The following is an 18650-nucleotide window of genomic DNA, read 5'->3' as shown; positions in this document are numbered from 1 at the left end:
TTGTTTGAATGATCCAAAGCATTCATTTGATAGGCCTTGACATAGATAGGGTGTGCCCAAAAAATCAATTCCACAGGATCATTCTAACCCTTCGATCAATGGATGGACCATTGAAAAGTGCTGGTGTGCGGTTGATGGGTTTGAAACTACGGAGCTATCGTTGCATGTATAACTGTAATTTTCCCAGAAAAGAAACCGTACACATGTCAGTTAGGGAAAAAAAAAATCCTGGTGGGCCCAAAAAGTCAAAAACCCTTTGCAGAAGGGCCTAAAACAGAGCAGACAGAGAGAAAAGGTCAGAGATTAGCCTTTTGCGAATCATCCTTTTTTATGTTTTATTTTTTTCGGGAGATGATTTTTTCGCCTCAGCGTAGGATAAAGCGCCCCAATTTTGACTTGAATCGCAGGCAGAGTTCAACGCTTTTTGACGTCAAATCACGTTACAAGCGGGCGCATTATCCTAGAGGGGGGCGAAAAAATCACCGCCCTTTTTTTCACCGAGTACTCAGAAGCTTCGAATTGTTTTTTTTTCCTTTGACAAAGTCCCTCTCTGTCTCTCTTTCGACCGTGTCCTCGTTCTGTAAAACCCTATTCAACCCAAATAGACTCTCCGATTTTTCCTTTCTTTTTTTGGACTCAGATATAAATATGCAATGCATGAGGTGAAATAACATTTCAGAAATAAAACAATTTCTTCTTGTTTTTTCTACATTCTATTCTTCAGCTTCCCCAAATTTAAAAGGATTTTTTGTATTTTCTTTTGAATTTCTATATCATATTTGTTATTCACTGCAGGTCTAGGTTTTCTCAGCATGGGGTTTGAGAAACAGATTGGGGAGGAAGATTGTAAAATTGAAGAGGAAATTCATCATAATGGGAGCATCTGTTTGCATTCTCTCTCGAATTTGTCTCGCATTTCACCACTTGTATGTGTTTATCTTTTGAAGGAGGTTTACATACATGGTAAGATTTTATTTACTGATATTCTTATTTGTAGAGACCTGATTTTGTTCTGTCTGAATTTACTTTCTCAACCGATTTTAAAAAGTTACCGAAAATGACGTGGATCCTATCAAGGGCCCTTTTCTGGATCTTATTACAAGGGTTCCATTGTATCTATCATTCCTTTTTTTATTTATTTTGATTTTTTACTTTGCAAGGGATTGGATTATTTAATAATGTCCTGTCAATCTTCCCTCTATTGATTTTGTAAGCATGGGCATTAAACTATCCAAGCATGCATGTGCATGCCAAGAACCATAAAAGAGATTTTGCTAGTCATTATGGGAGGGGGGGGGGGGCACAATGCCCTCCTCATGCTATATGTGCCTCCGCCTATGATGATCAACTAGTTCATGGTTTTCTCTCTTCCACTAGTTGGCTATGTATTATTTTTCTTGAACAGTGACAGTGTTCGAGAAATTTCCTGTTACAATTTCTTTTTGTAGGCTGTGCATTATTCCTGTCTTACAATTTCTTTTCGTAGCTTCATAGGTTTTCTTTATTTATATCCATGTTTTATCTAAGTATTTTGCGCTTCCTGCTGGTGCAATCCCTGCTGCAGCTTATCATTGAGAGGCTTTATGCTTGATGCATTTATACATATTTTACAAACTTATTTGTCTGTAGAATGATCCCTCTTCCTTTTACTAGTTCTTAAAACTCGTATTTTCTGACCGAAGCTGATAGGTTTATAACTTTATATCAGGTTATTTGATATTGAAAGTATTGCTGCTCACTGTTTAAATTTTTGACAGGCACACTTAAGGCGACTTTGAAGTTCCATGTTCTTCAGGAACAATTCTTTCAAGCACTGCAAAATGATCCTCAACCCGGACCTGCTTCTTTTGTTGTTCGATGCCTTTATGTTTTGCCTTTATTTGGACCTCAACATGCTGAAGGCTTTAGTCACTTATTGATTTCTTGTATTCGTCATCTTCAAACTGTACAAATGACACAAGTAGATTCTTCTAAAGCAAAGAGCCTGGCGGTGCAGTTATTTTTGGATGTCCTTAGGGGCATTGTTGTCCATGAAGAGCGCATTCTTGTAAAGTTAATTGAATTTTTTGATTTTGGACTCAAAGACATCGGAGATGCCATATGTGGTCCAGAGGTGAATGCTGATGGCTTAGACAGAGCAAAGGCATGTGTGGAACAATATATATCTGGATTAATTAAACGCCGGTCTTATATGACTGCTGTCACTCTCTTAAAACGGTTTCCCATTCACCAGTCTAGACTGTCTAGTGAGCCCCTTTTACTTAGAATGATGGAAGATCGTCAATTCATAGCGGCAGAGACGTGGGCTACATTCATGGGGAAGCCCACGATAAGGTTACTTGTTCAAAAGTATCTTGATATGGAAATGTTAAAGAATGCATATGACGTTATTAAAAAGAACAACCTCAAGCTGGAATTTCCAGATGCATATCGTCTGCACAAAGAAAGGTATTTTGCATTTAAATCTTGCATGATTTACATGGGAGTCAATTTAGATTCTTGAGGCCCTTGTAATTTTCTTTTTCTTTCTCTATAGTTACTAGAAATGTTCCATCAAATTGCAGTTTACTAAAGAAGCTCGCAAAAAAAGGGTGCTGGGATATTGCAGAGGCTAGGACTAACAATGATAGGCAGCTTGTTGAGTACCTGGTAAGAACTAGCATTGGTAGTATCTACTACTTCTTTTATCAAAAAATCATTCTGATATAAATTTGGAAGTTTTAGTTGGATTTTTTTACTCATCAATAATTTTCCACCCTCTTTTTTTCCCTTTTCACCTTTTTTGGGACCTCAGCATGGTTACCAAGAAACTTTTTCTTACATAACATACCTACTGCAAGCAACTGCATCATTATAAATATATCTTGCTGGTGCAACGAGAAGGATAAGGAAACAAACATCTATTTTTTTTTTTGAATGCTGAAAGAAACTTCCATTTTTAAGAAAGAAAATAAAACATGGATTTTTCAGCTGCTTAGTTGAAGATGCCAAGGCTGCACATCCTCCACAAGGCCGCACATCCTCCACACTCCTTTATGGAGACGATCCTAGTCTCATCACGACCGCCTTCAATCACAGATGCTTCATAAGCTTCTAAAGCATATTCAATTCATACAAGGATAATTCAGCTATGAAATCAGGCCTAGTGTCATCAAAATTGCCTTCGATCCAAAACTCCATAAGCTTTTCAAGGATATTCAACCTGCTCCCAATTTATTAAGGGAAGGTTCATACTTCATACTGGTGAAGTTGCTCCTTAAATCGCTTAATATACCCCCACTTCAATCATATGTAGCTGGTCCTGAACTAGTCATCCAAAGTCCAACTCCCTTCCGACTGAAGGAAATGATGGAACCTATGAGAAAACAAGGGGGTGCCCTATTTCATGCCAGGCAGGCTACTTCAGTTCCCCATTAAGATAGGCCATTCTTTACCCCCTCTTTACATCTGTTAGAATGGATAAGCAAGAGAAGAAGAAGAAGAGTGAAGGAGAGGATGGTGAGTCTCCACTAGGGAGCTCCCATGTAATTTGATGTATACTAGGGTTACATGGTACGAAGACTACAATACTCCTCACAATACATGCAATGCCTAAACTACCTTTTAACACTCTTCAACACTCCCCCTCAAGTTGGAGTGTATATACTATGGAACTCTAGATTGGTACAAAGAAAACTACAATACCCATACAAAAAAAAAGATAATCATCTCATACACACAACCAACTTGGTACAACACTCCCCCTCAAGCTGGTGTGGTGAATACATAATGAAAAGCATAATAAAGATAGCAACGGCCACACGAGTACAACAACGAGATCAACGGCCATAAAAAAGAGCAGCTCCCCTGAATCAACACTACGACGAGAGTGATCACAACAGGGTCTCCCCCTGAAGCAGAGCAACGACGAACTAATCTGCATACCAATAACAATAGCTAACAACGAGATCAACGATCGAATAGCAATGCCTCAACAAAGAAATAACTACGAAACTCGAATAAAATACGCATACCAAAGGCGCACACAATGTTACCAGGATCGCCCTCCCACCCTCTGATTGCGATCTGGCGACCCAAACCCGTTTGCGACCCAGATTGCTAAAAAATAGCGGTTCGGGCTACCCATGAGAAATGGGGAGATGCAAACAGAGGGAACACTTCGGTGGACTAGGAAAAGAGAGCTGCATAATAGTTTATTAGTTTGTTTATGTTCTTATGTTTTTATTTCAGATTTAGGTAGTTATTTTCTGATATTTGGTACTTAATTTAGTGATATTTGGAGATCTTCAAATTTTATATATTATGGATTGGAACTGGAATTTTCATTTTGAATATATATGAATGGCATACACGAGGCTTTTGGTTTTGTTTATTAATAATTGTACATAGTATGGACTATAGGATGATATTCTTGTAGAAACCATTAAAAAGGTGACATTCTTGTAAAAATATATGAAATTATACCGAGCGACCCATATTTGCGCTCCAAATCGACCCGCGAGCCGAAATAGCGAACCAACTTAGCCTACCCTCATCGTAACGCGTACCAGACTACCATCATACCTCGTATCCGTTCCCGTACCGCGTACCGGAACGAACTGCGTTCTGGGTAACCTTGGGCGTGCATAGCGAACAACGCCGAAGTACGAGTAGAGATAAGGTGAACAACACATCGCTAGTAGAAGAAGAAGTCCAACCACCAGAAAGGTGAGAGGAACCAGCAACCAACCAACAAAAGGGGGACAGAAAATCGGCCCACAACAACCAACCAATGACGGCCACACAGCACTTTGTCTGAAGAAACAACAAGGCCGAAAGCAACGCCAACGACCGGGCATATAGCCACCACCAACAACAAGGCCGAATGCAACACAAACGACCGGGATATAGCAACCAACAACAGTAAGGCCGAAAGCAATGCTAATGGCTGGGTATATAACCACACCAACAACATGGCCAAATACAATGCAAATGACCGGGCATATAGCCACCAACAACAAAGTGGATTGCAACGCAAACCACTACAACCACAACAAGGGTGTAAAACTACGCCAAGGAAACTACACACGCGTAGAAGCACCAACAAACGGACCTCGCAAAATCCATCAACAACACCAAGTGGAAGGAATCAATAAATAAGGCAAAGAAGTAAGCAACCAACCAACCAAACCAACAGGTTGAGATAAAAAAACTAGCCCACCACAATAACCAATCACAACGCACTTCAATTGTCCGCAACCAACAATCAACCACAACCAACCAACCAACCAACAACCAACAACAAGAACGAGGATCACAACAACGATCAACCCAATCAACAAAACAACCACAACCACAACCAACCCAACCAATGATGATCACAAACCAACAGCCAACCAACATAACAACCAACCAACAAACAAACAAACGAAGCCACAACCAATAGGGCGCACAAACCACTAATCAAGCGCGAACAAGCCATCAACTAAACACCAACAAATCACTAACCAAACACCAACCAACTACTACTTACAAATCACCAACTAACCCACACATCAGTACGTGAAGAATCCACCAACCAACCAACAAATCACAAACAAAGAAGGGTGAACAACATAAAAGGAATCATACCAAGAAACACCAAGTGTGGGCGGAACCAACGAAGAACACGAAGAAGAAACCAACCAACCAATGAACTACCAACAAAGAAGATGAAACTAGATCATGCGGAAGCGACTACAAGACAACAACAAGACGACAACAAGACAATCAAGGCACAATCTCCCTTGTAGACATTTCATCAAACACTTGGGGAGCACCTTTGAGATCAAGACAAAGGCCATAGAATACAACAAATATAGGAGAGAAAACAAAGATTTGGATGGAGTGGATAGGGGTGAGATGCCAAAAAGAAAGAAATGATTTAAATCTTTAAGAAAGAAATTAAAGAACTATAAAGAACTCAAAAGAACGAGATTTATGGAGAAAGAACCAAAAAAAGAACAAGAAAAGATGCCATGGATGGAGAAAAGAAAGGAAAAGAATGGATTTTTTGTGGTTTTTGTTTTGTTTTGGATGGATGGATTTACAAATGGTATTGAGAAGAAAGAGTGGGGTTTAGGAACTCATAAGAAGGAAAGGGTCAGGGTTTCACGAATTTAGGGTTGAGGGTAATGGATGTAGGGATTAGGGTTTAGGGATGGACTAAGGAGGATGAACCCAAAAAGGGTTTTGGAAAAATCAAGGAGGAGGGAGTCTCGTCGCATCTTCAGATGTGGGAGGCATCTCGTCTTGTGTCTCGTCTTCAGGATACCATGTAAGAAAGAGAGTAGAGAAGAGAGAGAAATGTGAATGGTAGATGGTGATGAGAACACTCTTCTTCTCTCTTTTTTTTTTGTGGGAGATGGTGTTGGGAAAACTTTTTTTTTTCCCCTTTCCCCTAGGATCTTAGCTTTGATACCATGTTAGAATGGATAAGCAAGAGAAGAAGAAGAAGAGTGAGGGAGAGGGTGGTGACTCGGTGAGTCTCCACTAGGGAGCTCCCATGTAATATGATGTATATATAGGAGCCCAAATAGGGTTACATGGTGCAAAGACTACAATACCCCTCACAATACATGAAATGCCTAAACTACCCTTTAACACTCTTCAACAATATCAACGATTTTTTTGGGTTCATTCCATGGCACCTATTTCATGCCAAATAGGCTGCTTCAGCTCCCCATTGAGATGGGCCAATCCTTTCCCCCTCTTTATATCAATGATTTGCTGTACCGGTGAAGTTGCTCCTTAAATCGCTTAATATACCCCCACTTCAATGATCTGTTGGAGGTCCTTAACTAGTCGTCCAAAGTCCAACTCCCTTCCTATTGAAGCAAATGATGGAACCTATGAAAAAACAAGGGGGTGAACTATTTCATGCCAGACATGCTACTTCAGTTCTCCATTGAGATAGGCCAATCACCCATCCCCCCTTCTTTATATCAAGGTTTGTTGGTTCATTCCGTGGCACCTATTTCATGCCAAATAGGCTGCTTCAGTTCCACATTGAGATGGGCCAATCCTTTCCCACTCTTTTATATCAATGGCTTACTGGTTCATTTTTGTGCTCAAGGTCATCTCTTGGTTTTGTTTGCCAAAGGGTTCATTTTTTTCCTATACATTTCAATTTCATTTACGCTGTTCACGAGGTGGGTGCATGGAATATTTTCAACACTCTCCCTCAAGTTGAATTGTCTCTGAACATGTATAGCAGTATAGCTTGTCAAAAAAACTGCAAACGATGATCTTTTTTGAGGCCTTCAGTAAAGATATCTGTTACTTGGTCTTTGCTTGAGACAAAAAGATGAGCTATATCACCACTTTCCATTCTTTCTCTGATAGAGGGCGAGCCTTGGCACAATGGTAAGGTTGCTCCATTGTGACCTGGTGGTCACGGGTTCGAGTCACGGAAACAGCCTCTCTGCAAAGCAGGGGTAAGGCTGCGTACATCTAGCCCTCCCCAGACCCCGCGTGAACTCGGCCGGCCTTTAATTACACTTTGATTATCACAATATACCTTTACATGTTCAGTTAAAAACATGCTTATCTTTTGAAGTAATTTTCTTAACCAAATCATCTCCGCAATAGCCATGACTCTATATTCTACTTCAATACTAGATCTTGCAACTATGTGTTGCCTCTTATTTCTCCATGAAATCAATCAAACCATTCACTAGGACACAATACCATACAACTGATCTATTAGTTTCAGGATCGAGTGCAGTAAAAGTGGATTCTTGGAAACTTATGGGGCAGTACGAGTTTTGGGTTGGTGTATGGTATGGACTAAATTGAAGATGGGTTGAAATGTTATTCAGATTCATATTCTGCAGGAGTCTTAGACGAGAGGAGATCTATTACAGGCTATGCATTCATATTAGCCGGTGGGGCCTATATCTTGGAAGGATTCACTTTTGTCTATGATTGCATTGTCTATGATAGAGGCAGAGTACATGGTGATAGGTGAAGCTGCCAAGGAGGCTATTTGGTTGGTTGGTTTGGTTTGTGTTATGAGGTTGGAGCATGGAAGCATCTTGTTGCATTGTGACAATCCGAGTCCTATACGTTTTCCAAATAATCAAGTGTATCATACCAGAACTAAACATGTTCATGTGAGACATCACAAGAAAAGAGAATGAGTGGCGAATGAAAGTATTCACTTGAAGAAAATATATACAGATGATAATGCAACCGATATATTATTTTCAAGCTACACAATTTACTACGTGAACATGGTTTCGTATTCTCAAGCTACAATAATTCCTATTTTAGGGAAAAGGCTAGAGATTCAGATATGCTATTAGCTTTCCTTACCAAAATAAGAGGAATATGCTATGTGCCTTCATCTTCGCAAAACATATTACCTTCTTATTGTGAAGTACATAACAATTTCTGTTTTATTAGTGAACCAAGCTGTTCAAAACTGAATAGACTAATACTACTCTGTTGTTGCACCACACTTTTTTAGCCTAGTAGCGAACCATGAACACATATGCCGTAGTAAACATATCAACAAATCAACTAGTTTCAAAGAATTCACCCGAAAAAACAGTGAATTCTTTGAAGGTGGTTCACTAGCAAAACTGTTCCTACAACTTTAATAAACAACCATACAATAATATGGGCATGAGGGTCTACCCAAGAATTTTCAATTTGTACTGGGACTAGATATGCATCCAAGATGTTGCACAGCCAAGTAGTTTAACATTGATCAGTTCCATCATATTAGCTAAGAAATAAATGTTTTAAGTGAGTAATTTCAAAAATGGTAAGATTGTGTAATTTATTAACATTAATGTCACCCTATACAAAGTTAAAATGGTAAGATAAACATTAGAACTAAATTCAAATGTCTAATAGTTTGGAAAACATGTCAAACATAAGCAATCATAACCAGCTTTAACTATTATTATTTTTATCTAACTAAGTGGTGCAGTATGTTCAAGTTTTCATTCCAACACTAAGTTGAATCTCCCTTCACACCCCCTCACCCTCTCTCTTATCTTTGTAACTATTATTATGTTTATCATGGGGCTGAGTAGTTTGATTCATTTGACACTGTCATCTGTTTACTACTGGTTGTTAGTGAGCAATTCATTAATTGTTTCCTTCTTTCCATGCATTTTGTTTCGAAGATACTGGTTCGATCCCCTCATGTACAATTTATGCAAGTGATTTGTGTTTAAAATTTTAAATTAGTAAAGAAAATTTGTGCCACTGCCCATTGTAATAAAGGTACATTTGGCTATGAAAGCTGGCTACACGGAGAAGGTTGATGAATTGTGTGAGCGACATTCCCTTAAAATTTTCGTGAAAGAAATTGGTATGTGAAATGATATTTCCTTCATACATTAGATTTGAGTGCTTGATAAATGCATTTCGCTTGATCAATTTTTGTATTCCATATTAGAGATTTTTTATGGTGCCCGTTGGGCATGCTCGTGCAAGGGGCACCGCCCTTGATATTTGATCCAACGGCAGCCCCCTTTTTCATCCTTTTAAGGGGCTGCTGTTGGATCAAATATCAAGGATGGCTCCCCCTTACACAAGCATGCCCAATCGGGCACCGTATAATTTCTCTCCATATTACATTGTTTATGTAGTTGATACAATCCAACACCGAATCTTGCATGTGAGAATTGACGAGAACATATATCCATTTCTATTTTATTCTTTGGTGGCCAAATAATTGGTTATTTCACTATGAGGCTGCACAGTATCAATTGGTTTGAATTTGAAGCTTGCAATATAAAGATCCATGCACTGTTTGTTGGTATCATCAGTGGAGCAAATAAATACAGACTATGAGGCTAATTTTTTTTTTTTTTAATTTTTTTATTTATTTTTTTTTTTTTTGGGAAAAGTAACAAAGTTTTATTTCATCTTGAGAAACCATACAAAGCGGGGACAAGAGGTCCCCCGAATGATCAATAAAACAGCCCTACATACGCTGTCCCACAAAAATGAAAAATTAAAGCCAGATCCAAATGTTCAAGGGTGGAAACCCCCACAGTTAGGAACAATAATACGCGTATTAGGGATGTCAACTCCTTTTGCCAGTTCATCGGGCATCGTTTTTGCCGTTCTCCGTCTATGACAGATCTGAGGATGGATGGCTCTGATCAGATAGTGAATCGCGTCCAGCATATTGTGCAGATTCCATGCTCCGCAGCACCGATTCGAAGCCCAATCGATGGTATTTGCAGAGTCACCTTCCACGATCAACGATCCCAGATTATTTTCGCATACCTTGTAGTCCAAATAGTAACGCTCTCACCTCCGCTTCGTTTGCATTGCAAACCCCTGCCGAACCCGAATATGTCATGATTGTCCGTCCTTCAGTGTCCCTGATGAGCCCGCCTATGAGCCGGATTGCTGAAGGAGCTGCCGTTGAAATTTAACTTAAACCATCCGTCCGATGGTGGAGTCCATTTCAGGGTGATGCGTAGAGAAACTTTCTTCTCCGTGATCACCGTATTCCAATGCCGCAAAATATCCCCCACCGAATAAGGGAGCCCCTCTTTTACACCAGTCCATGCGATGGTAGAGAGCTTGATATCAAGGACGATGTGCTGCCATGTTCTGAAAAATTCTGCAATTGCGTTCCAGCCTTATGTGCCAAATGATCGCACAAGGCATTGCCATCCACATTGATTGTCCATGACATCCATAGAATGCACCCCCCTCCCCCCAAATTAAGGATGATTTTTGATATAAGATTCTGTATTACCCATGGGATCCCAAAAAAATTAAATATAGCCATCCATATTCTGTGAGCAAAAGGGCATAGGACAGGGAGGTGATCTAATGATTCCTCCTCGTTCCGACACATCACACACCCATTAGCGAGATGAAATCCATGCCTCTCAAGTCGATCGCTTGTATTGATTCATTTTTGTACAACCGCCCATGCAAACGCCGTAACCCGTGGAGGGGTGATGGATCTTCATATACGTGCACGCCGAGAGATAGATCCATAGCAACCATTTAATTGACAAAAAAGAAAGAAAGATCTGACTGAAAAGCCTCCCTGAGAATTAGGAGTCCAGATCCATTCATCTTGAGCGTATGGTGATAAGTAACACTCCGATAGCAGCTGAAGTAGCGATTCGAAACTGATGATTTCCTCATCCTTCAAATCTTGGCGGAGTCTGATATCCCAGAATTGATTCCCATGTCCTTCAGCCCTCACTAAATAATCTGCAATTCTTGCTTGCTGGTTAGAAGATATACAGAATAAGTCCAGGTAGACCTCTTTAAGAGTATAATCACCAGTCCATACGTCCATCCAGAATCTGACTAAATCATCCTTACCGACCTTATATCGCAGATGAGGTAAGAAAGATGAGTGGGCACTGCTTACAGATTTCCAGACGCTAGAACCTTTGCCAGATGGAGGACCAGCACATTACCATTTCCCCCCAGCCACAGCCGCACTTGTCCCTGATTAATTGGTGCCATAATGCATCCTTCTCAGCGCCGAAGCGCCATAGCCATTTGCCCAGTACCGCCCTGTTTCGAAGTCTGACTTTTCCAATCCCTAAGCCACCCTTTCTGCGAGCTTTGCATGCGCTCTCCCACTTCAGCAGATGTTTACTTTTCTTACTCTGCTCCTCACCATCCCATAAGAAATCCCTTTGAAGTTTCTCGATCCTCGACTTTAATAGAAATTTTGATGAGAGTAATTCGGCCACCAAAGGATAGATACTGTTTCTTCCATGTTGCCAATTTGCGTTCAATACGTTCAATGACGGAATCCCATTGCGCGAGGCTTTTGGAATTTGGTATCCGAGCAGAAGTCCCAGATAGCAATTAGGTTCGGCATCCAAGCATCCCAACGCAGCAGCGTGATCCAACACAGATGATGCCTCGATATTAATTCCAGCCACACTCTTAGAAAAGTTGATTTTGAGTCCCAACACTACCTCGAATCACCCGAATATGCACGTAATTTCTTTCACCCTATGGGCGTCTTCTTCGAGTAAAAGAATGGTGTCATCAGCGAATTGCAGATGAGAATTAGTATTAGAATGTTGGCTCCATATGAGGCTGATTTGTAGGTTGTAAAAGATCTCTAATCTCCGGATAAAATTTCCTTCTTTTCGGGTGTGGGGCTGGGTGGAATTCTTTTTTTTTTCTTTTTTTTTTTGGAAATGGTTGAGGTGTGGGCGTGATTCTTGTTTCATCCTGTTTTGTCTTCTCTCACATAATTGTCTCGGTTTTAAGTTATAGAAAAATTCAATAAATAAAGGTACATCCTTATACCTTTCCGCATAAATTGGATATGTCTACGCTTCTACATTGCTTATCTGGCTATGATATCTTCATTGCTGCATTGACAGAATCATGATTTTATCCAATTTTAATAGAGCTCGTTGAAACAGGGTAAATGAGAAGAACATGGAACATAAGTAAGCAAAGTTGTAAAAAACTAGAGAAACATCTAGAAGAAAATTAAATTAGTCTGACCATATATATACATTACAAATTTGCAGCATTCACTTAACAATTGATGGCTACAATGTGTAGTTTGCATGTTGGTAACTGTCTCAGTTGTCACTTTTGATGATTTATTGGTTTGCCAAAGCCTAGCTGAAATACAGATCTGGGTACAAGTGCCGATACAGATACAACTCAGAATTCTCAGAAAAGTTGGATATGGATACTTGCGTCTGAGCATTGTATTCATAATTCAGCTCATGTATTTTTTAAAAAATTGGGTGGGTTACTATGGTGATTGGTAGCTATGGTCTTGAAATATTTAATTTACAACTAACTAGTATCCAATTGTATCAAGTATAGATATTGGATTCTTTTGGCATTCTAGAATTATCTGTTAACAATGACAGAGGTAAATTCTCCATTAATGTTTTTGAAGACATTTTAATCTCAGCTGGGATGGGTTGAATTCATAAAACCAAGGTCATCAAAATCAAACCACTTTTAACGCAGTACTTAAAGAATCTTATGAATAAATAGTTATGGGTGCTGTTTTTGCCTGTGCTTTTAGTGTTTTCCTTGAGGGATGGGGTCATTGTATTTTTAGCTGTAACAGAAAGATGAAGATTTGGAGCATTTACAGGTAGCAGGACGACGCGTCCCAGTGCCTCTCAAACCATACAACCCTCGGAATGCCTTCTTATACCAATAAGCCAAAAATCCAGCACAGTTCACTAAGGAAAACTGAGACACAACTACAGATCTGAACAATATTTTTGGTAGGTAGAAACAGTACTGGTAATACTGAGCAGCCTTGAGTTTCAGACTTCCAAACTGAGGGATAGGGTCATTATGATTCCCCTTGTTGGGAGTCCATACTTAGGGTTTTAGGACACCATTCACACTTGAGTTTCAGTCTTTGTTCTAATATCTAATACACTTTATATTCCAATAGGTTATACTTGTAGACATTGGAATACTGCTAGTGCTATTGTTTCTTAATTCTGGAGAATAGATGGTTTTCATTATCTCATAAGTCATGTGCATCTAATAACCTCTGGTTCAGTTGTACATTTATTTGGGCCAAATGGGCCCAAGTTTAAGTTTCTTCAGGGCGGTTGAATTTGTTCCCCTAAGTTTTGGACCAACAAAAAAGGAGCAAGGTTGAATAGCACATGGATTGGGAATGGCCATTACGGCATGACTGCTTATAACCTATTGGTATGCCCTTCTGACAGGTAATTTTGGGCTTCAGTAAAATTCAAAAACTAGGTTGTCGTAGCTAGAATTGTATTGTTAAACTATAATTTGTTTATGGAGCTTAGTGTGCTTTTCATTGCTTTCATATATGAAGTTGAGATCTTGTAACTCTATGTCATGTTTGAGATGTGCATAAACTTGAGATCTTGTAACTCTATATCATGTTTGAGATGTGCTTCAGGTTTTTTACGTCATGGGCATTAAAATGAGAGCCCTTTTTACTATAATATGCATAAGCTTGATATCCTAATTTTATTTTAAAAAGAAATTTTTATGCTTTGTTTCTTGCACACCGGCTAACTAGATACTAGTTTGGGTTCATTTCTTTTTATGTCGGATTGCCATTATTGTTTGTTAGATATTAATAAGGTATTCCAAATGTTACATAGTTGGTGATTTGGCTAACGTTGTCAAATATTTTCTTTCAAGATTATATACTCTTTCTAATTTCATGTGTAGTATTGCTTTATCGGTTGATTTTCCATCTGCAGCAGTACCTGAAGCAAGCCTTTCCCCAACCCGTTATTTGCATCTTACTGAATTGTTTTTAGAAGATACTATATGGGTGGACAACGTCAATGCATTGCTTAGTGCTACAAGCCATATTGAAGGATGTAAAGTTGTCGGCATAGATTGCGAATGGAAACCTAATTATGAAAAAGGCAGCAAACCAAATAAGGTAATCATAGATTTAATCCTTGACTAATTCTTTGACACAAGCTTGACCTTTATCTTGTATTTTTTCATTTTGGTTGAAAGGGTTGGAATGAGCAGCGTTACTACAGGTAGCATGAGGAATAAGGAAGAGAATAATTTAAACTGCCTTTCTATTGAAGTCCACTTTAACCAAATCAAACATGTTCAGTTAGAGTAACCGCTCTTTTGGCAATTATATCTTTATTTTTATGACTTCCTGTGATCTGGTTGCTATTAGGGTGCCAACTTGGACACGACCTTGACTTCCCTAACACATCCAATGAAACATACCACCAAGTTTATTTTCCTTTAAAATATGTGGTGTGGTAGCCATTTTTTTTTTTTTTTTTTTGAAATGAGGAGAAACAAGAGAACTTTGGAAAGATGAGTTTAAGGTTGCTAAGTTTCTTTCTTGGCTCACTCCAAAATATCAATTAATTCGTGAGCAGATACTAGCTAGCAATAGGGGTGTCAGTAGGCTTGAATCAAATAGGATTAACCCATGTCCAAGTCACCATTTGCTCTGATCTGAATTGAAGAATTCCTCGAATCCTACCCTAAGTGTTTGAATCCAAGTCATTTGGATTCAGGCCATCCAAGATCCAACAAAAGAACTCTTTTACTATCGTTACAGTATGTTACTACTTAGTGAAATGGGTGATTATTTACGTATTTGTCATAAAATACGGAAATACCCTTATAATTTAAACTAAACTATACAAAACAGGTCTTTTTTTGTAATTCTCCATCTACATGACTTTAAATCCTAAATATCGATTAATAGTTTTACGAACCCTAATCAGATCCTAAAATATGGATCCGTAAAGTATCCTTCAGACCTCTATATTGACACCCCTAACTAGCAAAAATCTTCTGGCTTTAAGCAATATTTATTCTGGACTTTAGCGCATTGGGATTTGTAAGACCTCTTCACATCTCTATATTGGAGAGGAGTATGTCTTGACATCCTTATTCGGTAGAGGTGATGGTTGTTGTGCTAGAGAACACGGGCATGAGTTAAGGGGAAGCTGTGGTGGTGGTAGAGGACATGGTGATAGAATGTGCGTGCATTGTTAGCGATCCAGTCATACATCTGACGAGTGTTGGGACAAGTTTGGAAAATCAGCACAGACAAATCATGTTTCCTGTACATTTGATTGAGATGTTTCTCTGCGCGCTCCCATTGACTCGGAAACATAGTGCTCCTATTGGTGATTCAGTTGTGATCTCATGTGAGGAATCACAAAATTTTATGAAGAGGACTCAATAATTAGCAAGTTGTCCTTCCTCATCCGTGGTTATTTTGGCCCATTCTGGTAATACCTCTCTTTCACATTGGGCCATTGACTCAAGGCTTCTAACCATATAACAAGTGATTCTTTTCTTTAATTATATGATTAGCATGATCTAAATTCTTCTATTCTCCAGCAGATGGTTTGTTAGTTGTGGTGACTACTTTAAAAAAAATAAAAATGGATAGTCACTTCTAACATTTAGGATGGATAAAACACAAAGCCTTTGCTAATTGTAAATTTGTGTTATTTGTTTTCATAAAAAGCAAATTTGACACTTGGTACTAGAACAGTTAAATCTTGCAAGAAACCATTTTAAACTTTGCTTTTTTCCTTCTAACAAACGACATGGTGTTTTTTTTCCCTTCTGATAAACAGCAGCTTATGGTTCCCTACCCCATATTCCTTTCAAGAAACCATTTTAAATCTAATTTTTCCTCCTTCAATTAAATGGCCAGTGCCGTATGGTTTTCTTACCACAAAGATATACAGCTTGATGCAGAACTGGGAAGAGTTGTCCTGTTTATATTGGTACTATGTCACCATTATAACTATAATGACATCCATGCGGCCGAACTACGATGATTTAACCTATTTCTGTTTATAGATTTTGTTATGGGTAGTAAAATTATGGGTGTATCCATGTTACAGGTGTCAATCATGCAAATTGCTTCTGAAAAGAAGGTGTTCATCTTAGACGTGATACAGTTGTTTGCAGATGAACCAAAATCCTTAGATGGCTGCCTTAAACGCATTTTTTGTTCTCCCAGAATTTTGAAGCTTGGTATGCAAGTCTCTAAAAGCATCACTTTCAGAAGTATTCTTTTGCAACCTGATTTATCAATGTGATTGGATAATGGCTCCTTTCTGATATCTGCACTATGTAGGCTATGACTTTCATTGTGATCTTCATCAATTGTCACATTCTTATGAAGATCTCGAGTGTTTCAAGTACTATGAAATGTTACTTGACATTCAAAAACTGTTCAGAGAACGTAAAGGTGGTCTATCGGATCTTGCCAAGGTACTTCAGACGATGACTATTACCCTAATATATTGTGCCTCTCGTTTCATTTTCTTGAAATGGTGTTGGTAGATGTTAGTCATAGGTATTGCGACCATGTACTTCATCTTGAAAGAGTGATTACTTTGATTCTTGCTATTTTATGAATATTTCAATATGGCAACCACATTGACTTGTTTGGCATGATTTATCATCATTGAACCAGAGAACATTGGGAGCTGGTTTGGACAAGACAAGACGGAACAGCAACTGGGAGCAACGACCTTTGAGTCAAAATCAAGTATTTATCTTTGAATCTTTTTTTATCTCACATCTTTCATGATTTTTCAAGCAGATTTTGTCAATAATAACAATAAAATTCTAGGTCAAATTGTAGAAGTTGCAGAACCTTCAGCTTTCAAAAACAGTATACGGTATATCTATAGAGCTATTGTATAATGTCGCGGGCAAATGTATATGTGGGCTTACCCAAAATTTTCATGTATTGGGCCCCTCTATGGATGTGCCATGCCCCAAAATCTCCTTGATCATACAATCCTATACCTAAGTTCGTGGATTCCTACGAATGTGGACATTACATTTTTAGATTTTAACCATCTATTTACAGGCCGCATCAAAAGGTCTGCGAACGTCCGTTCCATGAAGCGCCAGAAAAGATTGTGCTATGACAATTTTTCCAGTATGGTTTATCTATAGTGGGGCCCAACAGATGATTGGATTAGGAAAATAAGCTCGGACACCATGCAGTAGCTCATATGTGCAAGTGTGTCTATGTATGTATAGGAGCTATTAATGATTGGGCTTCACATGAACGACCTAATCATTCATAACTTTTTCAAGGAGATTTTCCCCGAGCTTGAAACATTACACATAAATCAAGGTTGCCATTCATAGTATCCTTTGTAAAAATACAAAACGGGGTAAAAATACAAAATGGGATTTTTTCGTTTTTCTTAACTCAGCAGGTCCTGTTATATTTTTGGAATCTTACATCTAAACTGGAAAAGTAATGTGCAGATAGAATATGCAGCTCTTGATGCTGTTGTTCTCATTCATATATTTCATCGAGTCTGCGGCCAACCTCAGTTCTCAAGTATCGAAGAGGATCAAGACAAAATTGAATGGAAATCTCATATTGTAAGTAATAATTGTCACATGGACCACCCAACTCTCGCTTTTTTTTTTCTTTGTATTGTGTTGTGTTCTTATCTGTCAAGTTTGTTTCATCAATTCACAGGTTTCCCAAATGGGTAAAACAAATGTACCCAGAGATGCAACTTGGAATAAAAGGAAGTTGTAGATGGCACAGATATGTTCCATTAATGTACAGGTTTTCTAGCATCTTGAAGCCGAAGGGCGTTGGAGACCAACTTACATGTTTCATCAATGCACAGTTTTTCCAAAAAAGGTAATACAGACGCACTTGCAAATCCATCTTCAAGTCCTTGAATTGGCGTCCGGATTTTCTTAATACCGAGTTTCATTCTTCTCTCTCTCTTCCAGCTTAGATCTCGTATAGATTGGACATCATAGGGGTTGTTTAAATATATGTAATTTTCGAACCCATATCATAGATAGTAGCTTAAATGCTTATATGAATAGATGCATGTATTTTTATCTTGCATTGCTCATATGGAATCTAGTAAAGATGGTTATATTGCATTTTAGCAAGTTCACTTTCTCACTTTACCTAAACTTTACTATCAACAAAAGTTTGGCCACCTGTGTGGACTAAACTCCGGTCGCTCCCATTAGTGGAAGTGCATGGGACACTGAAAAGGTATGAGGCCTGCCCTGGCCTTGAATTTTCATTGACCCAGATCATAAATTGCAAAGTGCATTCGTGAACCAACGGAACCAAAACCCTTATTATTAACTGCTGATTGGGAGGTTCTGACCTAGGGTTCTGACCTAGGGCA

General features: G+C 38.8%; 1 protein-coding gene across 2 annotated transcripts; it reads left to right on the top strand.

Moving 5' to 3' along the window:
* The first annotated feature begins 542 nt into the window (after window positions 1-542).
* Window positions 543-18362, top strand: LOC143853094 (uncharacterized). Of its 2 annotated transcripts, none has more exons than XM_077362819.1 (11): window positions 543-662; window positions 796-963; window positions 1758-2448; window positions 2565-2649; window positions 9256-9343; window positions 14214-14398; window positions 16359-16491; window positions 16595-16731; window positions 16937-17011; window positions 17749-17868; window positions 17969-18362. In XM_077362819.1, exons 2-11 carry the CDS (start codon window positions 813-815, stop codon window positions 18029-18031), a joined length of 1728 nt encoding a protein of 575 aa, XP_077218934.1. In that variant the 5' UTR covers window positions 543-662; window positions 796-812; the 3' UTR covers window positions 18032-18362. The 2 variants fall into 2 exon arrangements, with proteins under 2 accessions (XP_077218934.1, XP_077218933.1); XM_077362818.1 differs by having other exon boundaries at window positions 14211-14398.
* The last annotated feature ends 288 nt before the right edge of the window (window positions 18363-18650 follow it).

Source organism: Tasmannia lanceolata, unplaced genomic scaffold (assembly GCF_043159265.1).
Source record: "Tasmannia lanceolata isolate RefF3 unplaced genomic scaffold, GAP_Taslan_0.1 ptg000019l, whole genome shotgun sequence".
Lineage (NCBI taxonomy): Eukaryota > Viridiplantae > Streptophyta > Magnoliopsida > Canellales > Winteraceae > Tasmannia > Tasmannia lanceolata.
The sequence above is the reverse complement of the archived record's forward strand: the minus strand, read 5'-3'. Positions and strand labels throughout refer to the sequence as shown.

Excerpts from the sequence above, each read along its gene's own strand:
- LOC143853094 (XM_077362818.1), top strand. The coding sequence starts at position 813 with ATGGGGTTTGAGAAACAGATTGGGGAGGAAGATTGTAAAATTGAAGAG. Across the intron at positions 964-1,757 it reads GAAGGAGGTTTACATACATG|GCACACTTAAGGCGACTTTG; the intron begins GTAAGATTTTAT and ends AATTTTTGACAG. Across the intron at positions 17,012-17,748 it reads GACCTTTGAGTCAAAATCAA|ATAGAATATGCAGCTCTTGA; the intron begins GTATTTATCTTT and ends AGTAATGTGCAG.